We start from the raw sequence: 27,585 nt of genomic DNA, 5'->3' as shown, positions 1-27,585 counted from the left end.
ACCCTTTGAGGTATTAAGACGTATTGGGAAGTTAGCATATGAGCTAGCCCTACCCCCGAACATGTAGCAAGTTCATAACGTGTTCCACGTATCAATATTAAGGAAGTATAATTCGGATGCCAGACAAATAGGGGCATATGAGCGCATAGACATGCAACCCGACGTAACCTATATGGAGCAACCAGGAAGGGTTATAGATTGAAAAGGAACAAGTGCTTAGGAGAAGGGTTATCAAACTAGGCAGAGTTTGGTTGTAGGACCACAATGTGGGAAAATTTACTCGAGAGTTAGAAAGTGCAATGCTAAGAGAGTATCCCTATTCATTTTCTATCTGATTCCGGGACGGAATCCTTTTAAGGAGGGGAGACTGTAATAACCCCAATTTTTGGAATTTTTTTGAAACCCTTATGAATAGTGATTTTGCTGATTATGCTGAATAAGAAAACTTTTCATACCACACTTTGTAGAGGTTCTTTTATTGCTATTCTGAGATCTTATTAGTACTCTATATGGTATATAAGTGTATGTAAAGATCGTCAGAATCCAAATTCGAACACTTTGATTTTTCCCGAAAATCCACCAGATACCGAAAGAATTGAGTATAAGGTAACAGGATAAAAAGGATTTAAATTCAAGGATTATAAGAGAGGATCATATAAGAAATATAATATATTGAGAAAGGTTTAGGGGAACCCAAGTAATAAGATCTCGAGTATGATCCCTCAAATGATAAACGAGAACGAAAATTAAGCGAACCGTATAACAGATAAGCGGTCATTAACCAAACAATTAAGCAAGGATTAGCAAAAGAAGATGCTTCCACCACCAAGTGTTGACAAGTGGCAAGAGATGAAGTCACCAAAATGATGTCATGTTTAGTCATACTCCACTCACTTTAAACAACCAACAAATCATCCAAATATCCCATTCACTTCATTTTCCACCACAAAAACATTCAACAAAGCAAATACTCTCCCAAGAACACATAGCTCACGGCTTTTTCATTTTTTTCAAGGAGAAAAATTCCAAAAATCAAGTTTCTAGCTTTGTTAATTTGCAAGGTAATTACCCAAGGTCCCTTATGATTAGATAAGCATATCCTAGGAGTTTAAGCTTCTATTTCTTCATGAATCTCTTCCAATAAATCAAGTAAGAAGATGATGAATAGTGTTTTCAAGATTACTAACTTTATTTTCTTTGATTTCCTTTAAGATCCAAGCATTCCTAAGCTATCTCAAGGCTTCTCAAGGCTTCTTAAGGCTTCCTAGCTACTCTAATCACTCCAAGGAAGGTATAACACCTCCAAACCCTAACTTTACTTTGAGTATTAAGATGGTTTTGATGGTTAGTAAATGAGAAGCATGATGCTTGTGTGTTTAGAGTTTGTATTTGATTTGTAGTGATTTGGATGTTGAAATCTTGTTTATAGTTAATGAAACTTAAGTATAGCTAGTAGTTCATGTGTGGGGTTGTATAAATTGGAAAATCTTGAGGTTTGGGGACTGATGTAGTAAGGTTTGGATGAGGGTTGGTTGTATTGTTGGTTGTGAGTTGAATGGTGGTTGTTTGGGGTGGTTTAAAACTTGGTAATCGCGTAAACATAGCCGTCGTAATACCCGATTTACCTTAGACTGTTTTTGTTCTTAACATCAGGACCCGATAACTCACTATTAGGTTTTGACCATTGCCATTATTAGATAGTTCATGTTACGAGCTTCGTTTTGATATGTGGTTCGCTTGAATCCGATGTACGGTTTAGGAGAAACAACCGTTTTAAGTAACGGCGTTTCCAGACCGAACCATTACCACTCACCTTACTTTGAAACCTTGGTTAAGGACTTTAAATGACTAATTGGGGTATGAAACAATTATGTTAAGTGCATTAGGCAGTTGGTAAGGTACTCGCGAAAGAATCGCTTTAAAATTCTTAATGGTTAATTTATTAAAAATGGTGGAGCCGAGGGTACTCGAGCGACGTAAGTGAATCGTTAAGCGCAAAAGCAAATGTTAGAGTCTAATTGGTTAAAGTCTAGATTCTTAAGCGACTTTGGTTTAATTCCAACTTATATGTTGTTTATAGGTTACCAGACTCGTCCCAGACCTTTTACCACCCCCATTCGCTCAAGCAAGTTTTCTACCCGTTATACTGTTGTTGTGATGTATATATGTATATGCATTATCTTGTGATAAGTGCATGATTGTTATTAGCAAATCTTGCGATATATTGGAGCATGTTGATATGGTATATATGCATGCTTGTTTCGTAATCTTGATATATAATTGTTGATTCAAATGCTTATAGTTGCATAATACCTATGCTAGAGATAAGCAGTAGTTGCGTATAACCTTAGTATAGGGGACCCAAAGGTGAACATTTTCTAAAACCGGGAGTCGATGTTCCCGAGTGTATTATATATATATATTTATATATATATATATATTGATATAGTTTTCAAAACTATTAATCGAATAAGTTTTATTCGATAACTTTATTTTATTTAATTAATATTAGTTGAATATTCATTCGAGGACTTATGACTCCGTTTATTTTAATTAATGAATATTAGTTGAATATTAATTCGAGGACTTATGACTCCATTTATTTACTAATTAATATTATTTATTTTATTAAAGAATAATGTTTCGACAATCAAACTTATTTTCGATTATTCAAATAAAGATCATATTTTCGTATAAGTATATCTTTGGTTATTAATATTCATTCCAAGTATGAGTTTTAAAACTTCTACTTCAATTATTTTTATAAAGATTATTCTTTATGGGAATATTATTTAAATAATAATATTCAGATATTTTTTAAATATATTGGGACTGATTTATTTTATTAAATCAGCATTACTCCAAACATTCTTAAAAATGTTTTCGAGTCTTCAAAATGATTTTCTAAAAGTTAGAGCAAATCCCAAAACTCATTTTTATATTTAAGATATTTCTTTCGATGGGGATTTAAATATTCGCTCAAAATCTGAGGGATCCGGCTCTGTGGTGTATTTTATATTCGCAACGAGGTTGCTGTTTGGATAAATGAATTGATTACTTACCCAACGTTCGGGAAGTAAGTCCATCTATTGAGTCGGCATAAGCAACATGGGCTCAGTGGGCGTCCATGAAAGTGTAAGTGGCTCAGTGGGAGTCCATCAAATGCGTAAGTGGCTGAGTGGCAGTCCAGCATAAGGTCTTATTGCGGCCAGGGTGATGACCAGTGGGGAATTCGTCCATCTACTAGTAGAAAAGGTTACTTATTGGTATCTTTGCCTGATCAGCAAGATATCAGGTTTATGCCAAGGTTTTCTCCTTTCCAAATTCATTGGATATTGCAACTCTGTTTATAATTTTCATAACAGAGGTTTTCAAGGAGTGTATGAAATGTATATATATAGGTGTATATATGTATCGGGACTTAATGAAGTATCTCGTAACTTCATTATTTATGATGATATTCAAAGATTGAATCTATTCAAATCTTGTCTTGTAGTCTCATCTATGTGATGAACTTTTGAAACTAATTATAACTTGAACGGTGGTAGTTTAAGTAGTATTCGGAAAAGATATAAGTATATTGGAGTATCTTGTAACTTCATCTTTTCGACTTATATATGGTTAATGATTATCTTATGCATGACAAAGATTTTCACAAAAACGTTGAGACAAGGTTAGATATATGAGATCACCTTGCAACGATATTTTTATACAGTTATAAACTGGAACTCTGTGTATATTATGCATGGAAGAGGACTTCCAAGATTTTGAAAAGTATATATATACATATATACTGAATATTTTGCGACTTGGTAGCGTTAAGATATCAAACTTGGTTCATTTCTTCTTGACCAAGACTTTCATGAGTACTATGAGAATGCTCATATATTGTTAATTATTATACATATTATTTCGGTGGGCTTGTTGCTCACCCTTGCTTTCTTCTTTCATCACACAACAACAGATAGACAAAATGAACAGGATCAAGCTCCCAATTCGCGAGCAGATAGGAAACGTTCCGCAGTTTCCTGTAGGCATTGATGCCGTGTAGTTGAGGTAGGATCTACCAATAGGCTAGGCTTTCAACTTTCGATGTACCAGACTTATGCATATTTATGAATTGTAATAATGGCAAAGAATATGTAAATTATTCAGAAACCCTTTTTAAGGTGAAATGGTTTATAATTGTGGAATAAAATGACTTGTGTTATTTTTGGTATTCATCTCTGAGACTATAACTTGTGGTGTGTGTGTGTATATTGTGGGGTCACAGTACGCAGTAGTTGGTTGACTGTTAAGATTAAGTATTGATATGGGAAATGGAACTCGTGACAACCTGGATCCCCGACCCCGGATTTGGGGGTGTTACACTAGTAGTCTTTAATATACTAAGGATCCCATATTTGAAGTAATTGTTTATGTGGAAATCTTTTAACACAAGCAAATTCTGATATTGAGCTTAGTTGAAGTTTACTTTATGTATCTTATTACTAAGTCAAAAAACTAGAATAATGCTTCGTATCTGTTAAGTTCTGATGTTAGTAAATCTGGTGGATCTACTAAGTGCTGATAAACCTCACTTATCAAAAGAAAAAGAAAAGAAAAGTAATAAAAATCAGGTACTCTTTTGAGATCTAGAGTAAAAATGTGGAAGGGAAGACCCAAGTGCATTGCTGGTATTGAGTAATATGCATTAGAAAAGCAAAATAAAATTTTCTTGGTGACTTTTCACACTCTATGATTACTGGAGAAATACTCTGATGACAACATAAATTCTAATAAGCAGTCGTGACTCACCTACACTGAGAAGCCACTGTAAAATAGAATTTCAAAAGATGCATAAAATGAGCACAAAACAGTTGAGGTGGACTCATGCATGAACTCATTCTAAAGTAGACTTCAGAATAATGACAGATTTTAAGCAAAGTTCTTAGTTATGCCTTATTTCTAAGATGTACTGAAGTGAATCAAACTTTAATCTTTGTCTGATATTTAGCTTAATGCACACACTTACACTCCATATGAATGATAAAAATTACTGTGGTGATCAACGTTGTTTTAGATGAACAGTCTATGTGTCAGTTTTCATAAATTCTGAGGACAAGTTCTGATGGAAGTTCTGATGATTAAGTTCTGATGAAACCATATCAGTATTTGTGTGAAGAATTACAGGAATACACATTCACTTTTCGAGTTAAGGAGCCATATTCTGATGACTTTTAAATCCTGATAATAATCAAGTTTTGATGCTTACGTGACAGTATCTATTTACTTGGTTTATTTTTGATCATTACTTGAACGATAATATTTTTACAGAATATTGGTTAATATGAAATAAAACAGTCATAATCATTATGGGTTAGTGGTTAACGTGTATGTCCTGAAAAACTGCATGTGCACGGTAATTATTACTCATTTTACGTGCCCATTAACTCTCATTCTAACCGTTTACTGACTGTTCACATGGTGCCAGGTGTAAAGTGTATCACATGCTTCAAAAATATGACTGTTGAGTGGAGAGAGTATATATATGAGAGAAAAAAGATTTTCTAATCTTTTATTTATTTTTCTATTCTAAATCTCTTTTACTTTCTCTCTCTCTCTCTCTCTTTTATTTTCTGAAGCTGTTTTTCTCTCAGGACTTTTTACAAACACTTTGCAAACATTCTCTTATTCACTTAATTTCTTACAGAGATGGCACCAAAAGACATAATTTTTGATGGAGCTAAGTTTGTTCCTAATAACTTCTCCGCTATTCTTAGCAAGTCAGAAGCCCCATCAGAACTTCACTTCATTCAGGACTTTCTTGCTAGTTCTGATATTGGGTACGCTCTGACCGAACCTGAAGCAGTCTCTGGTACTCAAGTACCGGAGTTCTGGAGAATCAGAGTATATGATGATGGTTGTGCTCAAGGGTCCCCAAGTATTATTTTTTCATCAGGGGAGGATGAGTATGTTGTGACATTGGCTACGGTCCGACAAGCACTGCAGCTGCCTGAGAACTGTGTTTATTCTACTGTTGAAGAGCCAGTTCTTCAAAACATGATGGCCAGTCTGGGGTATGAGAGGACATTGGCAAAGCTGGGTCAGTTGAAGAGATCTTTCATAAGGAGGGAATGGAGTTTCTTCTTTGACTGCATAACCAAGGCTTTTGCAAACAAATGTTCTAATTTTGATGCATTCCCATATTCAGCCATCAAATCGGGTATGCTCTCATAAATCAAACTGATTTTGATTATGCAAGTGCTGTCTTAGGTTTTATTGGGGACAGAATGACAGAAGATAGAAATACTGTTTATTTTGCTAGATTCTGTCAGCTTATCTATAGTTTTTTGTTGTGATAATAAGCCCCAATCTGCTAGTGAATTAATTTCATCATTCAAAATAGCTAAAAGAGCTTTTAATGACTTATTATCTACTGATAATAAGAAGGTTGTGTTCCTAGTTCCTTTATCTGTCAAACAAGCCTTAATAACCTACGATCCAGTTAAATATACTGAATTATATCCTGATGTCCAACCATCAGAACCTCATCCATCAGCACCTACCACCTCTACACAAACACCTCAAATTTCTCAACCTCAACCTTCAGATCCTACAGTGCAGCCTTCATCTTTCAAACCCAAAAGGACTAAGAAAGTACCTCAGACTCAACAGAAGAGAAGGATAATTATTCTACGAGATGAATCAGATGCTGAGGAACATGTTCCAATATCAGAACCTGTTGTTGTAGAAGCTGAGAAGGTTTTTTCTCAGAAAGATACTGTAACTGGGAGTTCTAGGCCCCTCAAAAGGCTTAGAAAATTAAAGTATGATGATAAAACTCCTACAATGTCTCCACCTTTGAGGAAATTAAAGAAACAGAGAGCTCATAGGGACATAGTTGAGTCAGATTCAGATGTAGTGGAAGCAGCTAAGGAAGGGGATCAGGAATCTCTGATCTCAACAGAACCAGTTATTATTGAATTACTTCCTTCTGCACAAACAGAAACTGCACAACCAGAAACTGCTCAAGCTAAAATACCTACACCTCCTATGTCACCTATAGTTGATCCAGTACATACTGAAGAACCAAGTACAAGTGCTGAAATTGATATTCATAACCTGATTGTACCCGAGGTTTTGTACTTGGAAGCTCCACCAATTCAACTCACTCCACCAACAACATCAATTTTGAATATTGATCAGAACCTGGCTGCAGATCAGAATTTAGAGGAAAATGTTGAAGCCTCTATAGCCTCATATACCGCTATTTTATCAGAAGATGTTGATACTGCAGGATCTACAAGTTTTGATGCTGTTAATGAAGAAATTACTGGTATAGCTGCTGAAAATTTAGATGCTGATGCAGCTGGTCCATCAGGACATGCACCTCAACAAACTGTTCATAAAGCTGAGTTAGTCAAGAAGTTTGTTACAGGGGAAGCACCAGTACCTTGGAGTGAAACTCCTAGAGGAAAGGAGTGGACTAAAGAATGGAACTCAGTTAGTTTTGTTCCTTCTGAAAAGATTCTTGCTGAGCATCTTGCAAAAGCTGATGAAATGCTGATAAATGATGATTTCAAGGTACAGCTGAGAGTTACTGCATTGAGTACAAGGCATCTTCAAGGTCAATCACTCAATAACTCATGACAAGGTGAATAAAATTTAAGAAAACTTGATCCAGCAAGATATGAATCTAAAACTTGAAAATAACAGATTTTTCAAGCCAGCCTTTGACAGAATTGCCTACATTAAGAAAACTCAGGAGAAGCAACAAACTCAAGTTGAAGAAATTCTGAAGAATCAATCTTCTCACCAAAGTCAACTCAATGAGATCCAATCCTCAGTGGAATTGCTTGTCTCTCTTCTATTACCTGCTGATGCCAAAAAGGGGGAGAAAGTGATTAAGTCCAAATGCAAATTTATTCAGACGCTGAAAGGAAAGGATGATGGAAATGATGACCAGGGAAACTCTGATAAGGGTAGAGGTCAAGGTCAAGGCAAAGGACTTTCGTCAAGTAAAGCTAGAATTACAAGTCAAGGAACAAGTTCTGATACTGGGAGAAGAATTAGTTCTGATACTGGTAAAAGGATAAGTTCTGGTGAATATCTAGAACTTGATGAAGAAATTTCAAAGCAGTTATTTCTTAAAGAAAATCCAGGAATGGAATTTGAGAGTCTAAAGGAAGAAGAAGCTAGACTCAAAGCAGAAGGTGTCAAGACAAAATATGAAGCTTCTGTTGTTGAAAAGAAATTTCCAAAACCTAAGGGTATTGTGATAAAGGAAAGAACAAGTTCTGAGGCAACCAAGGCCAAATCACAAATGGAAATTGATCCAATGTCCAAGGGAAAAGAAAAAGTTGATGAACCTGTAAAGGTTTATATGCCAGTTATGTATGAAGAAATAATTGATGAAGAAGCAGATGTTAATCTTACTCTGATGCATAAGAAGATTTTTCAAACAACCTCTGACATGGCTCATGTTGTTCAGAGTCAAGATATAGTAAGTTCTGATGTGACAGTGAAGCAAGCAACCTCTGACATAGCTCAAGTTGGCTTGATATCAGAAGATAAGGAAAAGGAAACCTCTGACATTGCTCATGTTAAACCTTCAAAGATACTCCTACCAGGATTCACCAAAGCTAAACAGGCTCAACCTTTGAAGACTGCAACAAGTGGTTTTGAAGCAAGAGTTGTTACAAGAAAGGAAAGCAAGAGATAAATCTGGGTTGGGTAGTTCTGATGAAAGAAGAGTACGTAACACTACCAATGATCCAACTTCCTTAAGTGAACCAGGTGTTGGAGCAACTCCTGAAAGATTGAATCGACTTGAATCTGTACAAATGGTTTACCATACCTTCTTGAAAGAACATATCTTGTTATATTTTATGACAGATGGAAGGGTATACCAGATTAAGAAAAATGTTATACCACTGAAGTATTTTGAGGAACTGGAACATGTTCTATACCTACTTCGAGTGAAAGACAGATTAACAGATAGTGCTGCAGGATATTTAAAGTCTCAAATTCAAAGACAGAATTAGCTTTATTCTGTAAAGTCTGACAACACATACTGTCCCAAGTACAGAGATCACAAAGGTGATATTATCGATATGAAGCCTAACTCTGCTAAGATTATAACTACTTTTCTGGGTTATAAGGCTGTGGAATTCAATCTAGAGTCTGACAAGGCATATCTGATAAGACTAGATTAAGAGATAAGAAAAGCTAAAATAAATGATCTCAGAGCAGCTATTTTTCAAACTGGAGAAGATACAACTGAATTGATGAATGCTAAAAAAGGATGGTCAATGAACTTGAATATGCAGAGAGATGTTTGTTGAAGAACTATCTCAGGACAACTCCTGATATCAAAGAGATCAGAAGAAATTGAAAATTGAAGCCAAGTCAAAGATCTACAACTACTTAAATTCTGAAGTTTATACAGACTGAAGCGGTTATCAAAAGTTAAAGATGGTAAAGCTGAAAGGACTGTAAGTTGTAGTTATCTAGTCAAATTCTCATGCATTTGTACTTAATGTTTTTGACATCATCAAATATCTGTTGAACTTGTATATTGTGCTAATTTACAAGTTGGGGGAGATTGTTAGATATATTTGATAATGTCATGTGTAATATGATTTGTGTTTAGTTTTCAGATCTTACCTTACAGGACAAATCAATACTTAACTGGAAATCAGCACTTATACTGAAGACAAAACTTAAGATATCGGAACTTAAGGTTCAGAAGATATTTATCAGGAGATAATATCAGGACTTAAGATGAATTTCAGATAAGGCAGGCGACTGATTGAAAGGAAAGAAGATCGAGACTAAGACAGAAAGAATTGTGCATGAAGAAGGAATTCTATGAAGAATAGAATACTTGGAAGAAAAGATAACTGGTTGATATATTTTAGGAAGCAGAATTATATTCCATATCAATTAGAAGAATATCTTGTAACTGTGTAGTATATAAACACAGGCATAGAGTTTACACTATAAGTGTTACGATTATCGAAGTTATTATTCTTTGTAACTCTAGCAGCTCTCGTGATAATTTGTTCATCACTGAGAGAGGACAGTTCCATATTGTAACAGAGTTTATTGTGTTAAATAAAATATGTTTTCTGTTACATGAGTTCTTATATTCGATTTGATTGTGCTAAACACTGTATTCAACCCCCTTCTACAGTGTGTGTGACTTAACAAACTTGATCCGTGATTATAGTCATTGGGGGCTTATTCCCCACACCTTCAAGACAAGTACAAAGAATGCACTGAAAAGTCGACGTGTGTTCATCCGGCATCAATGCAAACCCGAAAATCACCGATTGATAATGATGATTGACTCAGTAAATGGGACAAATGGCATTGCATATCTATTTGTCCGATAAGTGGTATCAAAAGCCACAACATCGCCAAAATTTTGGTAGGCCATTAAACATCTCGGATCAATCCATACTAGACACTTCAAACGATTCTCTTCATCAACTTCGGTCCTAATAAAATATTTAGAACCACTTTCTTCATTCAACCTATGCAACAAGTCCAACCCCGCTTGGGCATCACTAATATCAAACATTTTCTTCCTCTCGTCTCTTATCATATTCTTAACATGTTGAACATTGAAACCAACTTTATCATTACCTCCATGAATGTTACCAATCACATTCATAACTTGACAATTACGAACCCCCGAATCATAAAGAGTTTTAATCAAACTACGGGTAGCGATGTTGACATGTATTTCGCGTTGTACCGAATTCATCTTATTAGGGAAAACAAGACCGTGGTTGTGTACCAACTCAAGGCTATTTATCTCTCAAAATTGTTTTTTCTTTTGATAATTGACATACATCCTAATATTGCACTCACTTTTAGGAAGAACCTCTCTACGCCGTTTATTTTTACTACTCTCGGCGACGATACTTTTTCCATAAAGCCTACAAACATATAAACGACCATATATCTCGTTGTCTTTATTACAATGAATCGCTTGAATTTTAATAGCAAATCCATTTCTTAAAGCATTAGCCTTAAAAAAATGACCGACCTCATCCACACTTTGAAAAAATTGATTCAAATATGGAACTCCTCCCCATCAACATTTTCTTACATATTTGCATCCTCTACATTATCATCTTCATCCTCACCCTCAATATTATCATTATCATTTTCAAGCTCATTTTCAACATTAACCAAATCGTCATCTAAATTAATAAATTCCTCATTTTTATCTACAAACTCATCATCTTCCACAAATACAGGGGTTTTAGGTTCTTCACTAGTATTTAAATCATCAAGATGTAAAATATGATCAATACCCTCTTCTTTTTTTCATTTTTACGTTTACGACGAAACATACGAGCAAATAAATTATCTGCCATAAAAAATTGAAATTGAAGAGAAGAAATATACCTTAAATTGACAAAAGTACTTGAATTTCTTGATAAAAATGCCCCAAAATCGCCTAAAATATAAACTTGGAGAGTAGAGCTTTTTTGGAGATTTGGGTATTTTTGTGTGGTGAAATGAGGGAGTGATGGAATGTTGGTAATAAGGGAGCAATAACAACCGCAGACAATTTCTGCGGTCTGTCCTTGCCAACCGCGAATAATTTCCACGGTCCGTCTGTTATGTTATCCCAGTCATTCATTACTCATCCAACAGTCTAAAACCGTTTGTTACCAAACGGTTCACAACAAACGGTCGTCCCCTGTTGATTTATAAGGCCTAACGTGTTAAGAGTTATATACAAATACTTAAAGTGGCCAGACAATCAAGCTCCGAATTCAGTGATATTTGTGTCTTTCGGCAACAACTACCTTAACCGATGAACAAATCCGCCTTCTGGCAGTTAGCATTGAAAACAGCTGCCAAAGGTTCATATGGGAATTGAGAGATGCACAGAGGCAATATATTCACAGCCACAGAAGAAGTCAGGAAACATGAACTGCCAGAGGGATATGAAGACCGAATACTCAAAGCTAATTAATGGATGATGTTAGGTCCCAATGTGTTTGTAGAAGGGGGGTTGAATACAAACAGTACCGAATAATCGAATTAAATGCGGAATAAAAATGTGAAACAAAATTCAAGTTAAATAAGAATATTATTAAACTTGAAAGGTGTTACAATAACGATATCGATTACAAGGAATTAATCTCAAATTAATTATCACAAATCTAGAATAAATTCGACATGAACTTTTTCTATTTTTGCAATAAAAAGATTCAAATGCTAAACGCAATTTGAGATTAAGTTCTAGGGATTTTGATCCGCTAGATAGTTACACAAGAACAAGAGAATGATTTATAGTTGATTGGATTTAACTTTACAAACTAGAAATTATGATCTTGAAGTTTGCAGATGATGGATGAAATATTTTGCTTCTATTTTCTGCTGAGTTCTTGTTTGTTGACTTGTGTTTAGTGTAGATGATAATGAATGTATGATGCTTCTGTTCTTTTTAAATCAATCAACAGACTCTCATTGAACTGGCAAGACAATCCTGAGCTCAGCAAGACAATCGGTAGGACTATTGATTGTACTAGCAAGACAATCTGATTGAACTACAATGACTTTCGATATGACAATCAGTTGAACTAGCAAGACAATCTCCATCCCAGTAGAACTTTCGGTATGACTATTGAAATGACTTGGCATGACTTTCGGTATGACAATCCAGATTGTCATGCTAGTTCATTTTCAATTGTCTTGCTGATTTAAAACAAATTTTAATCCAATTAAAATTTTAAAAATCCTTAATATTAATTCAGAATTAATTAATCAATTAATTCAATTAATCAATAAATTAATCTTTGCAGATATAATTTATTTTCTTAATTAAATTATATGACTTAATTAATTAATAGAGAATTAATACTAATCTTGAGCAGCAACCATTCTTCTAAAAATCTTCTGATAATCACAGTCAATTATGAATCAATTCCACCACTTCAATGTTGACACTCGATGTACTATCTGGTTCATGAGTGACTAACTTCCATGACGTTTCTTCATGTCTTGACTTTGATACTTGATTTTCTTCAGATTAAATCCTTGTAATTATCTGATACCCTGACGAGATCTCTGTCACTTGATTAAATCCACAACCTTGATTTATATCACTGAGGCTTGATCAATTTCTTGAACTTCTTCCAGTCAATTAATTCCTCAAGTCTGTAGATGAACCTTGTTTCTGAATCCTTTGACATATATTACTTTGTGAGATCTCTTTGACGGTAGATTCACTATTTACTTATTACATTCTTATTTGAGTTGAGTTAAATCCTCGAATATACAAATAGGCTATGACATATGCCTTACAATCTCCCCCTATTTGTTTGTTAGACAATAACACACAAATACCTAGAGGATAACTCAACTAACAAATAAGAAAAAGATATAAACAGAAATGCAAAGTAAATAGCAGAATAGTTCTGGATAACATTTAACCTTTTCCAGATTCCAGATAGATGTTCCTCTAGACTGAACATATCTTCAAGTAGTTTCATCTTCTTTTGTAAAACCACATTTCCTGTTGAGAAGCGCATATCTGCCTTGCTTCTCCCCCTATGAGAATCAACTGATTAAAGAAGACCACCTTCGTTTACCACCTCTCCCGTACAATAGAATCCGCAGATAAAAACCAATGGTACTCCTCATTTAGAAAACAGCTTCTTCCCTTACTAGGAAATCACCTTGTGTTTACCACCTCTCCCGTACAATAGGATCCATAGTTACAAACAACAATGGTGTGGTGTGGTGTACATGTTCTTCATCTTTTTCTTCCTCCCTGCTATTTCTCCCCCTTAGTTGAGGAATCCTCCAAACTATTACTTAAGCTTTTATCTCCCCCTTAAAGAAGGAATGTATGTCGTCGTCTGAAGGAGTTCTCATATTTCACTTGGTTGGAAAAGAAATAACAAGAAGTTTCTCTTTCTTCCTCACTGTGAGTGTGTGATTCTGTTTAGTGTACCTCACATGTGTTTCACTCTTCTCTCCACTCGTGTTTACACTCATTCTCACAAGTGTATCACTCCTCTCATAGCTCCAAAATTCAGCTGTACCTGCAAGGAAAATCACCTTAGCCATCCTTAAGGAGGTCACAGGTGGTGCAATGGGAGTTCGCAAATCCCCATCCTTTTTAAACTCGTCAGATGAATCTGAGTCATAATCTACAAGTTGCTAGTTTCCCTTTTAGGGTTCCAGATTTGAATTCTGGGAAGGTAAACAATGATCCAACGAATTTAGCATAAAGATCAAAGTTCCCTTCTAATGTCTGTGAAGACATTTCCTTGTGACTCATCAGGTAATATCTGAATCATTGTCAACAAGTTGCCGATCTGCACCTATGTCAGATCCACTATCCGCAGATGCATCCAGGGGATTTAAGCCTGAGGAGGTAGACACTGACCACTGACATATGGCTTTTGGATCAGTATCCTCTCCTAACACCTATAAAGGCAATTGGTCCATTAACGAACCTTGAACAATCGAATCTGACCTTAAAATGGTCGAAACTCTTGTTTCCGTTAACTCATCCTTTGTGTGTGTAACATTTTCTTGTGCATCAAGAATTGTTTATATTTGAGGTGGTGACACTACATCGGATACCCTGGCCGACATACAAATTTCAATAGATGCACCCTGTTGAGAGAATGAATCTAGTAACTGTTTTGTGCCTTTTCAGCCATTACATCTTTTTGAGAAGATGTGTGGGGGCTAGCAGTTGTCTCGGTTTAAATACTACTCATCTATGTAGGAGACAGAGCTACTGGGGTGACTACAAAACCTTCCTCATGTGGTGCACTAAGGCACTATCTCCCACACGCTCATTCATACTACATTTTAGTGGTAAGAGGGTGTTGGTTGGTTCTGTTTCTGTGTTTGTCTTTACAGTCTGGGATAGATGTTTGTGGGTTTTCAACCTCATGACTATCAATGAAAGAGAGTCATTAGAGACTGAACCTGTATCGCAGAACATATGGCAATAGAGAGATAAAATGTACTTAGGATCTATAATGAATGAAAAATTATACATTTTAATCTTTTGAGAGAAATGATGTAAAATAGTGATTTCAAAGGATTTTACATGAAATAAGAAATCACTAATGTAGAAAGAAGTTTGAGTTCAATGATAACATTACCAGCTTACAAACAGCCATATCCCTCAGATAAACCTTTGCTGTTATCTCCAAAGGTAACCAGGGGGCCAGCTTTCTCAATCCACATTTGATAGCAGGGCTCTATCTTCGGTCATATGTCTTGATGATCCACTGTCAAGAATTCACACTACCGGTTACACATGTTTAATGCCCTGCACTACAAATGGATTAGACCTTCTTCGGAACCCAAACTTGGTTGGGCCCGACATACTTGTAGAATTGTCCTTTTTCAGGAAAAACCACATTCTTAACTTTAATGGTCTCAACTTTCTCAATGACTGAACATTTGACCTTGTAAACAGTCTTAACAAATTTCTGTTTAAGCTTAGGCACAAATGTCTCCTTTCTAGCCTTAGAAGGACTAGCAGTCTTAGACCTATCATGCTTTTTATTATTCACATGTTGACGAGGAGTAGTCTTATCACTAGAAACATGTTTACCATTAAAATAAGCATACATCAAATTAAAAGCACAAGAGATACAATTAGCAACACCACATGCTTTATGAAAGTGATTAACAACAGGCAATTTATGCATGGTAGACATGTCATTTTTGTTATTCAACTCATGTGTGTCTGGGTTAGTCTCAGTTGCTTTCACAACTTTGACTGGAACTTTCAACACACTTGACTTGGAAACAACCTTCTCATTAGCATGATCTTCAGCACGTATTTCTTCTTGAATAACAAAAGAGGTCGCATCAAATGGTTCAGCAATTGATGCTTTATAGAGGGGTTCATCAACACCCTTAAGCACATGTGGTACTTCCCTCCCTTTAGCACAGACATGAGGAGGGGAGTTTATGCCTAATTCTCCAATAGCAGCATTGTAATCATAACCTATTCCAGATGTTTGATTAACAGCTTGCTTACTGTAGAACTCTTTAGCCTTCGAACAAGAATTGAAGTAGGCTCTAACCTTAGTCTCAAGACCGGTGATCTTGTCTTTGAGAATAGTTTCGAGTTATCTATAACAGTTAACTCTATTCTCTAGAAAAGATACTTGTTCTTTTAATTTGTCTTGATTAATGTGCACAAGTCTTAATTCATTGACCTCTTTCTCAAGGTCTTTGATTTGTTGACTTAACAGTTCATTATCACGACGAGCACAATCTAAGTTACCTCCTAGATGATAAACTAATTCAGCATCAATATATTTTACCTCTTTTCTTGACGATGAAGCTTTTCCATCAATAGCCATAAGAGCAAGATTCCCTTCTTCTTCATCTTCACTATCAGTATCATCCCAGCTTCTTCCCTTTGCCAGATAAGCCCTTTCAGAGTTACTCTTCTGATTTGAATCATAAGAGTTTTTCCTTACTTGCTTTGGCTTCCTACATTCTGTGGCAAAGTTTCCCAACTCATTGCAGTTATAGCATCTAATGGTGCTCCGATCAACCATCCCTGTTTTGTATCCACCACTGCTGGTGTTATAGGATGAAGATCCACCTTTCTGGAATTTGTTGTAGTTGGACTTGTACTTGAACTTGGGATTTCTCTTGAATCTGACATTGGAGAATCTCTTGACAATTTGGGCCATTGACTCATCTTCCAATTGCTCCAGCTCTTCCAAGGAATAAAAATCATCACTGGATTGATTTGTAGTAGGAGGATCATATTCTGCTACTAACACATTTTCCTCAGCCTTGGAAAACTGTACCATTCTCTCTAACTGTTGAGATTGTTGTTATTGTTGACCTTCAGCTACAAGAGCAGTAGATGTGCTAACCATTCTATCTTTCCCGTAGACTTCCTTCTGCCGAATCTGCTCCAACTCGTAGGTTTTTAACACACCATAGAGTCTATCCAAAGAAATCTCACTCAGATCTCTAGCTTCTCTAATGGCAGTGATTCTATGTTCAAGATGAGTTGGCAGTGTCAAAAGGAACTTTTTAGTTGACCTCCCTGATTGAATAATATTTTCCTATTTATGTTCAGGTTGTTGATCAATGCATTGTACCTCTCAAACACTTCAGTAATTCCTTCTCCTGGATTTGATTTAAAATGTTCATACTCGGAGGTTAGGATCTCCAACTTGTTATCCCTAACTTCCTCTGTGCCTTCATTGATCACCTCAATAGTTTCCCACATGTGTTTGGAATTTTTACAGTTCATCACATGTCTGTTCATCAAGGGATCAAGGGAATCAATTAATATTAATTGAAGGCTGGCATCCAAGGAGGCTTCTTCCTTTTCAGCAGGAGTAAAATCTTCAGGCTCTTTTGGATAGGTTCTAGCTTTGGTAATCATAACATCATCTACTATCACCTCTGGTTCAATAATCATCGGAGTTTTTGGACCCTTCTTTAACAAGTTCAGATATTTGGGATTGGCAACTTGTATAAATAAAAGCATCTTCTTCTTCCACGTGATGTAATTTTCTTTACCAAATAGTGGAATTTTAACGGTTCCAACTTTTTGTGAAGTCATTATGAATTTTTGAATAAATAAAAATTCAAGGAGTTGAAAAATCACAAAAGTCTAGGATCTTGATTTGTTCGTTAATCAGAAGGCTCTGATACCAATTGTTAGGTCCCAATGTGTTTGTAGAAGGGGGGGTTGAATACAAACAGTACCGAATAATCGAATTAAATGCGGAATAAAAATGTGAAACAAAATTTAAGTTAAATAAGAATATTATTAAACTTGAAAGGTGTTACAACAACGATATCGATTACAAGGAATTAATCTCAAATTAATTATCACAAATCTAGAATAATTCGACATGAACTTTTTCTATTTTTGCAATAAAAAGATTCAAATGCTAAACGCAATTTGAGATTAAGTTCTAGGGATTTTGATCCGCTAGATAGTTACACAAGAACAAGAGAATGATTTGTAGTTGATTGGATTTAACTTTACAAACTAGAAATTATGATCTTGAAGTTTGCAGATGAAGGATGAAATATTTTGCTTCTATTTTCTGCTGAGTTCTTGTTTGTTGACTTGTGTTCTGTGTAGATGATAATGAATGTATGTTGCTTCTATTCTTTTTAAATCAATCAACAGACTCTCATTGAACTGGCAAGACAATCCTGAGCTCAGCAAGACAATCGGTAGGACTATTGATTGTACTAGCAAGATAATCTGATTGAACTACAATGACTTTCGGTATGACAATCAGTTGAACTAGCAAGACAATCTCCTTCCCAGTAGAACTTTCGGTATGACTATTGAAATGACTTGGCATGACTTTCGGTATGACAATCCAGATTGTCATGCTAGTTCATTTTCAATTGTCTAGCTGATTTAAAACAGATTTTAATCAATTAAAATTCTGAAAATCCTTAATATTAATTCAGAATTAATTAATCAATTAATTCAATTAATCAATAAATAAATTTTTGCAGATATAATTTATTTTCTTAATTAAATTATATGACTTAATTAATTAATAGAGAATTAATACTAATCTTGAGCATCAATCATTCTTCTGAAAATCTTCTGATAATCACAGTCAATAATGAATCAATTCCACCACTTCAATGTAGACACTCGATGTACTGTCTGGTTCATGAGTGACTAACTTCCGTGACGTTTCTTCATGTCTTGACTTTGATACTTGATTTTCTTCAGATTAAATCCTTGTAATTATCTGATACCCTAACAAGATCTCTGTCACTTGATTAAATCCACAACCTTGATTTATATCACTGAGGCTTGATCAATTTCTTGAACTTCTTCCAGTCAATTAATTCCTCAAGTCTGTAGATGAACCTTGTTTCTGAATCCTTTGACAGATATTATTTTGTGAGATCTCTTTGACGGTAGATTCACTATTTACTTATTACATTCTTATTTGAGTTGAGTTAAATCCTCGAATATACAAATAGGCTATGACATATGCCTTACAGATTATAATAAGAGACTGGGCACCACAGTTGGAAATTTTGGCACACACATCCACCTGAAGATTATGAGCCACTGCGGATGGAATTCATGCTTGGAAAGTATGACAATGGGAGTGCCCATGGTTGCATGGCCACATTCTGACCAGCTGCCAAGAAATGATGTGCTAATAAACAAGGTACTTCAAATAGGTACCATTGTCAAGGACCGGGCTCAAGGCAACGAATTAATTGAATACTTGATAATCGAAAATGTTGTAAGAAGGTTGATGAAGAGGGGATGAAATGAGGAAGAGAGATGCGGGGTTGAGTAACACCATCAAAAAATCTAGTTGCATTGAGTTGAATTCGTTTGTCACTCACATTACAAGATGATTATAATTTATAGAGTGTATAATCATCAGCATGTAGTGCAACAGATTCGCGCGTAATGTACTTGGGATTCTACATTTACCAGTTCTTAATATCAAATGATCCAAATTATGTCGAAATTAGTACTATGCAATGTAGAAATACTTTTCTTGAAATTAATATTTGTTTTTTTTAAAATAAAGGGGATCCAAATTTTACCTGCCCTTCTTCATGCAGATTCTCTGAAATCCTCTGTTCTAAGAACTATATTGATTGTGTAAGGAGATCCCTCGTTTCAAAAACTACATGAGAACTTAGTAATGTACATCAGTAAAGACTTTCATGAATCAATGAACATTGATAAGAAGAAATGAAGTATAATGAAGCAGAAATGAAGAACTAGAAAATAGAAATGTACCTAACTCATTTGTAAAACTTAGTGTAGAAGTTACAAGTGTATCAGTATTTATACTAATATAAAACATAACAGAATTTAATTATATATGTAAGGCTGTGTTTGGTTGTAAGGAATCTGCAGCTTTGACTTTATTATACTGTTATTAGCCCCCCTTTGAACTGCCATGGCTTGTGCTGCAGAAGCTTTATGCTTGTCCTTAACCCCTCCACAAATTGAGCTCAAAACAGAAGAAGTTGAGGCTGTAGATGATGAATGAAAAGTGAGACCCAATTTGCTTGAACAATCCAATGTGGAACCTTACCAAGTCCTTTAGTAAGCAAGTCAGCAAGATTTTCTTTGGAAGCAATCTGTGTTACCTTTATTAAACCAGAAGCTATTTTCTCCCTGATGAAATGAACATCCAGTTCAATATGCTTGGTACGAGCATGATAAACCGGATTAGCTATAAGATCTATAGCTGTTTTACTATCACAAAATAACGGAGTAGTAGAAACTGGTACTGTGAGTTCTGCCAAAAGATTTTGAAGCCATAAAACTTCACAAGATGAATCTGATAATGCCCTGTATTCAGCTTCCGCTGAGCTTCGAGAAGTTACTGATTGTTTCTTAGCACGCCATGAAATAGCCACCGATCCCAACAAAAAATAATAATCACCAACTGAGCGTCTGTCAATAACATTTCCTGCCCAATCACTATCACTATATCCCTTGAAATCAAGAGAATTCTTTGTGGGAAACAATAAACCATGTTCAGATGTGTGTTTGAGATAACGAAGAACTCTTTTAACTGCTTCAAAATGTGCAGTACGAGGAGCATGTAAGAACTGGCTCAATGTTTGAACAGAATATGCAATATCTGGTCGTGATGATGTAAGATATATTAGCTTGCCCACTAATGATCGATACAATGAAGAATCTGAAATAAGATCCCCAGATTCAACATTATCAAACAACTTAATATGTGGGTTAATGGGCATAGACAATGGCTTGCAATCCATCATATTTGCAGACTTAAGCAAATCCTGAACAAATTTCTGTTGATTCAGAAATATACCTTGATCATTCATGTAGACTTCTAGCCCCAAATAATACTTGATTGGTCCTAAATCTTTGATGTTAAACTGAACATCCAACATTGTTTTTAAAGACTGAATAGTGGGCATATCATTTCCAGCAATCAAAATATCATCAATGTACACAACCACAGCCACAAAAATAGATCCAGAAGTATAAGTGAACAAGGAGTAATCTAACATAGACTCCTTATAACCAACTTGAATCAAAAAGGATGTGAGCTTAGCAAACCATTCACGTGAAGCTTGTTTTAAACCATAAATCGATTTAATTAATCGACAAACCCAGTTCTTTTGAGAAGATTGAAATTTATAACCCAAAGGAGGTTCCATGTAAACCTCTTCATTCAAATCTTCATGCAGAAAAGCGTTATTAACGTCTAATTGCTCAACAAACCATCCCTTAGCTGCATCAATTGTAAGAAAAGTGCGAACAGTAACCATTTTTACTACTGGAGCATATGTATCATGATAATCCACTCATGTGGATTGAGTATATCCCTTCACAACTAATCGAGCCTTCAATTATCCACCTCTCCATTAGCTAAATACTTTACCTTGTACACCCATTTACACCCAATGGTTCGTTTTCCAGGAGGTAAAGGAACAAGTTGCCAGGTTTTATTTGCCTCAAGAGTAGCCAATTCCTTTTGCATGGCTTCAATCCATCGAGGATGCTTTACAGCTTGATTATAGAATGTAGGCTCAAATACAGCATTGAAATATGTTAAAACAGATTGTTCATTAACATTATAGGTATAACTCGACATATGTGAAGTGAGGAGATCAAAAGGAATGCATAAGGAATTATTCTGACCAGAAACAAGATTAGATTTTGTATTAATATGATAATCAGACCACCATGATGGTCGTAGTTTTGGAACGAGTTGACTGTCTAGAAACAAGTGATTGAGAACCAATTGGAAGAACAGACTCAGTATGATCATCATTGTTAAGAGGACAACTAACATGAGTGTGTTCAGTATTATCAAGACACTGTACTGGATTAGAAGAAACTGGTGAGTCTGAAAAATTAGATTCTGGAAAAGAAGGATTACCAGTGGATTCTGGCAAAGAAGGAATGCAAGTAGATGAAATAACTGTATTATTGGTTAACCAATCAAGGAAAGTATAAGAATTTCCAGAAGTTGTATGAGAGTTTGAAGAAACAGATGAAGATTTCAGATGATAAGGAAAGATATGCTCATAAAATTTCACATGTCTACTAACAAAAATGGAAGAATTATCCAATCTAAGCAATTTATAACCCTTTGTAGATATGGGTAACCAAGAAATACACATTGGATGGCTCGAGGTGCAAGTTTATCTTTAGAATGAGTGGAGGAGTAACATAAACAGCCAAAAAATTTTAAAATACTATAATCAGGAAGCTTGTTGTAAAGATTTTGATAAGGACTCTTATGGTTGAGAATTGGTGTGGGTAAAATATTAATGATGTAAGTGGCTGTAAGAAGACATTCCCCCCAGAATTTTGGAGGAAGACCCGCTTGAAATCGTAGGGCTCTAGTAACTTCAAGTAAGTGTTTATGTTTACGTTCTACTCGTGCATTTTGTTGTGGTGTATATGTGCATGATCTTTGGTGTTGAATTACAAGATTAGAAAGAAAAGATTGAAATGAATCACTTAAAAACTCACTTCCATTATCAGTACGGATGAATTTGATATGAGCTTGGAATTGATTTTTAACATACGCAGCAAATGACTGAAATTTAGATAAGACATGTGCTTTACTTGGTAAAATAAATGTCCAAGTAGCACGACTACAGTCATCCACTATCGTCAAAAAGTACTTGCAACCATGAGTACTAGCAACATGATAGGGTCCCACACGTCAAGATGTAAGAGACCAAATTTAACAAGTTCATGAGATTCACTATGTTTTGGAAAAGGAAGCATAGTTTGCTTAGAAATTGGACAAATTGGACAATCAACATTACATTTCTGTAAAGTATCAATACAATCAATGTGACTAAGCACAGAATTAGGAGCATGTCCTAGTCTAAGATGCCACAACTTAGACTTGACAGTATTAGAAGAAATATCAACATTACAGACAATAGAATCATCAATACTAGAAGGAATAGTATGATTAGAAGACAAAGCTTGACCAAAGTAGTAGAGACCTCCTCTTTCAGCACCAGTGGCCAGAATCACTTGGTTCTGGTCCTGAAAAGTACATTGAGAAGGAGTAAAAAGGACTGAACAAGAACTATCTCTACTCACTTTACTAATGGACAATAGATTGTAATTGAAAACAGGAACCAGTAAAACATTAAGCAAGATGATCTTAGGTGTCAAAGTTACTGAACCAGTTTGATGAACCAAAATAGTTTGTTGATTTGGAAAAGAAATATGGAAAGGCTGAGTGATTGTGCAAATATCATGCATAAGAGAGATATCACAACACATATGGTTCGAGGCACCAGTATCAACAATCCATAATGATCCTACGCTAGGAGGTGTATATGAAAGCATAGAATAAGCCAAACCTGCCATTTGACCAATATGATCTTCTGGAGTGGCATTGTGTTTGTTCTGCATCATCATATTCATAAGCTGAGAGACCTGTTTCTGAAGTTGCTCCATAGAAATTTGTGAAGATGCAGGAGGTACAGAAGCACCACTGGTTGAAGATGATGTCCCTAAAACAGAAGGAACATTGAAAGTAGAACTTGGATCTCCAGAAAAACCAGATACTTACATAGCTTGGGGATGACTTCTGAAACCTTGATTATTGAATTTCCCCCTTCCCCTACCTCTGGAAGAAGGATAACCTATAAGCTTGAAACAAGTTTCCTTAGAATGTCCATCCTTATGAAAATAAGCACATTTCAAAACTTTCTTTTTCATTGCATCAGTCTTGGAGACAAAACCCAAGACAAAAATATTTGAACTGTTAGAATGACTTGATCCTGTAACAGAAGCTGAAAAAGAAGGAGATATCAAATGACCCTGTCTTTGCCTCTCTTCTTGCTTAATCAAAGAAAATGCCTGAGCCAATGTGGGTAAAGGATTTATCATTAATATTTTCCCTCTAGCAGAAGAATAACTCTCATGTAATCCCATAAGAAACTGTAATAATATTTTCCTTTGCTCCCTTTCATCTTGCAACTTGTGAGTTGCACAGACACAACCAGCAACAGTGCAGACAAAAGCAGGCTCCAAAGCACCATATTCATCCCATAGGTTTTTCATTTTGTGATAATACAATTCCACAGTTTTATCACCTTGTTCCAGAGTGTGTAAATCTTTCGACACTTGATATACACGATGACCATCCACACAAGAAAACTGATCATTCAACTCATCTTATATATCTTTGGTAGAGTGAACAAAATCCATCCCATTATTGATTTCATCAGGAACTGTATTAAGGATCCAATTGATTATCATGTCATTAACTCTGTCCCATTGAGCCCTTAAGGGTGAAGATGTATGAGGAATCGGGAAAGTTCCATTAACAATACTGAGTTTGTTCTTAGCTGACAATGCTATTATAAGAGACCTTTTCCAAGGACCAAAATTCTCAGTCCCAGTCAATTTCTTAGAAATCAATATTAGACCAGGATGATCAATATTCTGAAGGAACAATGGATGTTAACTAGACATTATTACTATTACAATCAGTTTCTAGTTCCTCAACATTATTTGTTGCAATATCATTATTTGTAGCATTATTGGGTCCATTCAATAGGGACATTTAGTACTGTACTGTTAAGTTACTTGTCAGATAAAAAAAACATGCGGTCTGTGTTTTCCATACAAAGTGTGTGGGTTGTTACAATTGTGTGCTATATAAAGAGTGCAGAAGAAACATTTGTTACAAATGAGAATTTTAGAAAGATGAACAAAAACAGAGTATTGTTCTAGTTGTAAGTGAGAATTGGATGAAACTATACAAAATCTGCTTCACTCTGTTGGATTAGAATAGCTTTAATTTGTATAGTTTCCTCCAATATCTTACTTCCAACTTCTGAACTGATTGGAGTTTTGTCGTCATACATAAATCTATAAATTAGTTGTAGTTGTAAGTGAGAATTGGATGGAACTAAGCAAAGATTGCTAATCTGATTACTAGTTCAACTTAGCTTTAATTGTTTGGTTTCCTCCAATATCTTATTTGCAACTCACCGGACTTTTCTCATTCGATTAGTTTCTTTACTACGCTACTATACAAATCATTTAGTGTTTATTAGTATATTGTTAATAGATGTATATGAAGTCTTCCTTGATGTGATGGATCATTTTTATACAGATTATCTGCATAAAAAAAATAAGGTCAAGGCTTCTCAGTTGAGCTTAAATAGTTTAGTTCAGAGTTAATTGCATTTTGTAACCCCTACCTTTCATTGAATAATAAAACTATATATTTATTTTCAAAAATACAGTTTGCAATCCCCAACTTTAGATATTAAATATAATATGCATCCCTTTAACCATTTTGTTAAAAATATTTATATTGTGGAGGGTAAAATTGAAATTTAGCAAAATATTTTAATAATAATTTTGATTTTTTTAATTAAACTTAAATTTAGAATTTCAAATTATAAAAATAATATTAATGTCAATTATTTTATTACTCAGTATAATTTTTAAAATTTCAAAATATAGATATATTTAGAAACTTTATGATTATATATATAAACATATATTTTGTTTAATAAATATATTTTAAGTATTTAGTATTATGATTAATTTAAAGTATTACTAATAGAAAATAGCTTTAATTTTTTTCATGTAAAAAATGCATTAAAATAAATATTTAAATTAATTTGAAATTTTAATTATTAATATTAACAACTCAATTTCAATTTTATGACAACAAGGGATGTATATTGTAGTTGATATTGAAAGTTAAGGGTTACAAACTGTATTTTATAAAAAAGGTATACTGTTTTGATTTTAAATGAAAGGTAGGGGTTGCAAAATGATGCAATTAATTCTTTAGTTTAATGCCATTGTTACATTACATTCATTTGGAGCTATACTGATTGCAACAAAATTGTACAGATAATGGTTACATAATTCCTATATAATCTAGTACCAGTATATACTTTATACATAATCTAGCACTAATATATAATTTGTATACGTGTAATCCACATAATTAAACAACCATTTAGCCCTGATTTTTAGATTTAACTATATTTGTTGTACACAGATGCTAGAAGGTTGATAGGGAGGAGATTCACTGATGCAACTGTACACGGTGACATGAACCCTTGGCCATTTAAGGTAATTTGTGATGATGCTAACAAACCAAAGATTGTCGTCAAGTACAAAGGTGTGGACAAACATCTCTCACCTGAGGAGTTATCTTCAATGGTTCTCATTAAGATGAAGCAAATTGCTGAAGAATACCTTGGTAAAAAAGTAAAGAATGCCGTCGTCACTGTTCCGGCCCACTTTATTAATGACTCACAACGCCAGGCTACAAAAGATGCAGCAACAATAGCTGGCCTCGATGTGTTGCGCATCCTTGTTGAGCCAACATCTGCTGTAGCTGCTTATGGTCTTGACCAAAAGCTTACAAGCGGTTCATCTGGGGAGAAAACGGTGCTTATTTTTTATCTTGGTGGCGGTACCTTTGATGTTTCTCTTCTAAAAAAAAAAAAAAAAAAGGATAATATTAAGGTTCTGGCCACAGCAGGTGACACTCACCTTGGAGGTGAGGACTTGGACAACCGTTTGCTAAACCATTTTGTTGAAGAATTTTAAGAGGAAGCACTGAAAAAACATCAGTTAAAACGCTAAATCTTTAAGAAGATTAAGAAATGCATGTGAAAAAGCAAAAACACAAAAATCACCCGTGCCAGATTTGAAGATATAAACATGGATCTTTTTGAAAATTGTGTGGACAATGTAGGCAAATATTTGAAAGTGGCAATGGACAAGAGTGAGGTCCATGATATAGTTCTTGTGGGTGGATGGATCTACCTGAATTTCTAAAGTGCAGCAGTTACTGCAAGAATTTTTTAGTGGTAAAGAGCTCTGCAAGAACATCAATCCTGATGAGGCCGTTGCTTATGGTGCAGCTGTCCAAGCTGCTGTACTGAGTGGTTTGGGGAATGATAACATTAGGGATTTACTACTGCTTGATGTTACTCTTCTGTCACTTGGAATTCAGGCAAGGAAAAGGGAAGACTTACGGAGAATGAGATTGAGATGATGATACTAGATGCAGAAATGTACAGGGCTGAAGATGAGGAGTTCAAAAGGAAGATTAAGGCAATGAATGCATTTGAAGATTATGCATATAACCTGAGGAGTGCCATTAGAGCTAAACGTAACCTTAAGGCAGCGGACCAGAAGAAGCTGGAGGAAGTTATCAAGGTGGCTATTGAATGGGTTGATAGAAATAAGAGTGCTGAAGCTGATGAGTACGAGTCCAAGAAGAGAGAACTGAAGGATATTTGCAATGACATAATTGCAAGCTATTCAGAAATCAGGATTGAGGAAATTGAGTAATCTCTATATTTTAGTGCAAGCTTTTAAATATTAGTATGCCTGGATGTAATTTTTTGTATACACTTAAGGTTACTTTGCTCTTGGAGCAATTGTTGGCACCACGCCAATTTTGTTAAAACTTGATCAATGACAGCTTCATTGTGGGAAGATTGGGATAAGTTTTTTTGTTTGTTTTTGATATCCCAATGTAACGAATGATTTCCCAGGCTTTTATACAAACACTATTCGTGGCATGCCAGTAAATTACTGTC

General features: G+C 35.1%; 2 protein-coding genes and 2 pseudogenes across 2 annotated transcripts; 2 read left to right on the top strand and 2 right to left on the bottom strand.

Annotated features, from left to right (window-relative positions):
* Positions 1 to 10,309: 10,309 nt before the first annotated feature.
* Positions 10,310 to 10,753, bottom strand: LOC141696165 (protein FAR1-RELATED SEQUENCE 5-like). Its single transcript, XM_074500345.1, has one exon. It carries the CDS (start codon positions 10,751 to 10,753, stop codon positions 10,310 to 10,312), a length of 444 nt encoding a protein of 147 aa, XP_074356446.1.
* A 774-nt stretch (positions 10,754 to 11,527) lies between these two features.
* Positions 11,528 to 19,286, top strand: LOC141696164 (zeatin O-glucosyltransferase-like; annotated as a pseudogene).
* Positions 19,287 to 21,365: 2,079 nt separating this feature from the next.
* Positions 21,366 to 24,061, bottom strand: LOC141696163 (uncharacterized). The gene is made up of 4 exons (XM_074500343.1): positions 23,623 to 24,061; positions 22,657 to 23,508; positions 21,814 to 21,944; positions 21,366 to 21,656 (listed from the first exon to the last, which is right to left on the bottom strand). Exons 1-4 carry the CDS (start codon positions 24,059 to 24,061, stop codon positions 21,366 to 21,368), a joined length of 1,713 nt encoding a protein of 570 aa, XP_074356444.1.
* A 2,019-nt stretch (positions 24,062 to 26,080) lies between these two features.
* Positions 26,081 to 27,035, top strand: LOC141696162 (heat shock cognate 70 kDa protein-like; annotated as a pseudogene).
* Positions 27,036 to 27,585: the final 550 nt, after the last annotated feature.

Source organism: Apium graveolens, chromosome 11 (genome assembly GCF_009905375.1).
Source record: "Apium graveolens cultivar Ventura chromosome 11, ASM990537v1, whole genome shotgun sequence".
NCBI classification, from domain to species: domain Eukaryota; kingdom Viridiplantae; phylum Streptophyta; class Magnoliopsida; order Apiales; family Apiaceae; genus Apium; species Apium graveolens.
This window is presented reverse-complemented; position numbering and strand designations above follow the sequence as displayed.

What these genes read in the sequence shown, in the direction of transcription:
- LOC141696165 (XM_074500345.1), bottom strand. Translation starts at nt 10,753, where the DNA reads ATGAATTCGGTACAACGCGAAATACATGTCAACATCGCTACCCGTAGT.
- LOC141696163 (XM_074500343.1), bottom strand. Translation starts at nt 24,061, where the DNA reads ATGAAAAACCTATGGGATGAATATGGTGCTTTGGAGCCTGCTTTTGTC. An exon ending in GCTAGTACTCATGGTTGCAA is followed by an intron (nt 21,945 to 22,656) that starts GTACTTTTTGAC and finishes CCAATAATACAG; the next exon opens with TTATTTCATCTACTTGCATT. An exon ending in ATAATACTGAACACACTCAT is followed by an intron (nt 21,657 to 21,813) that starts GTTAGTTGTCCT and finishes GTTTCTGGTCAG; the next exon opens with AATAATTCCTTATGCATTCC.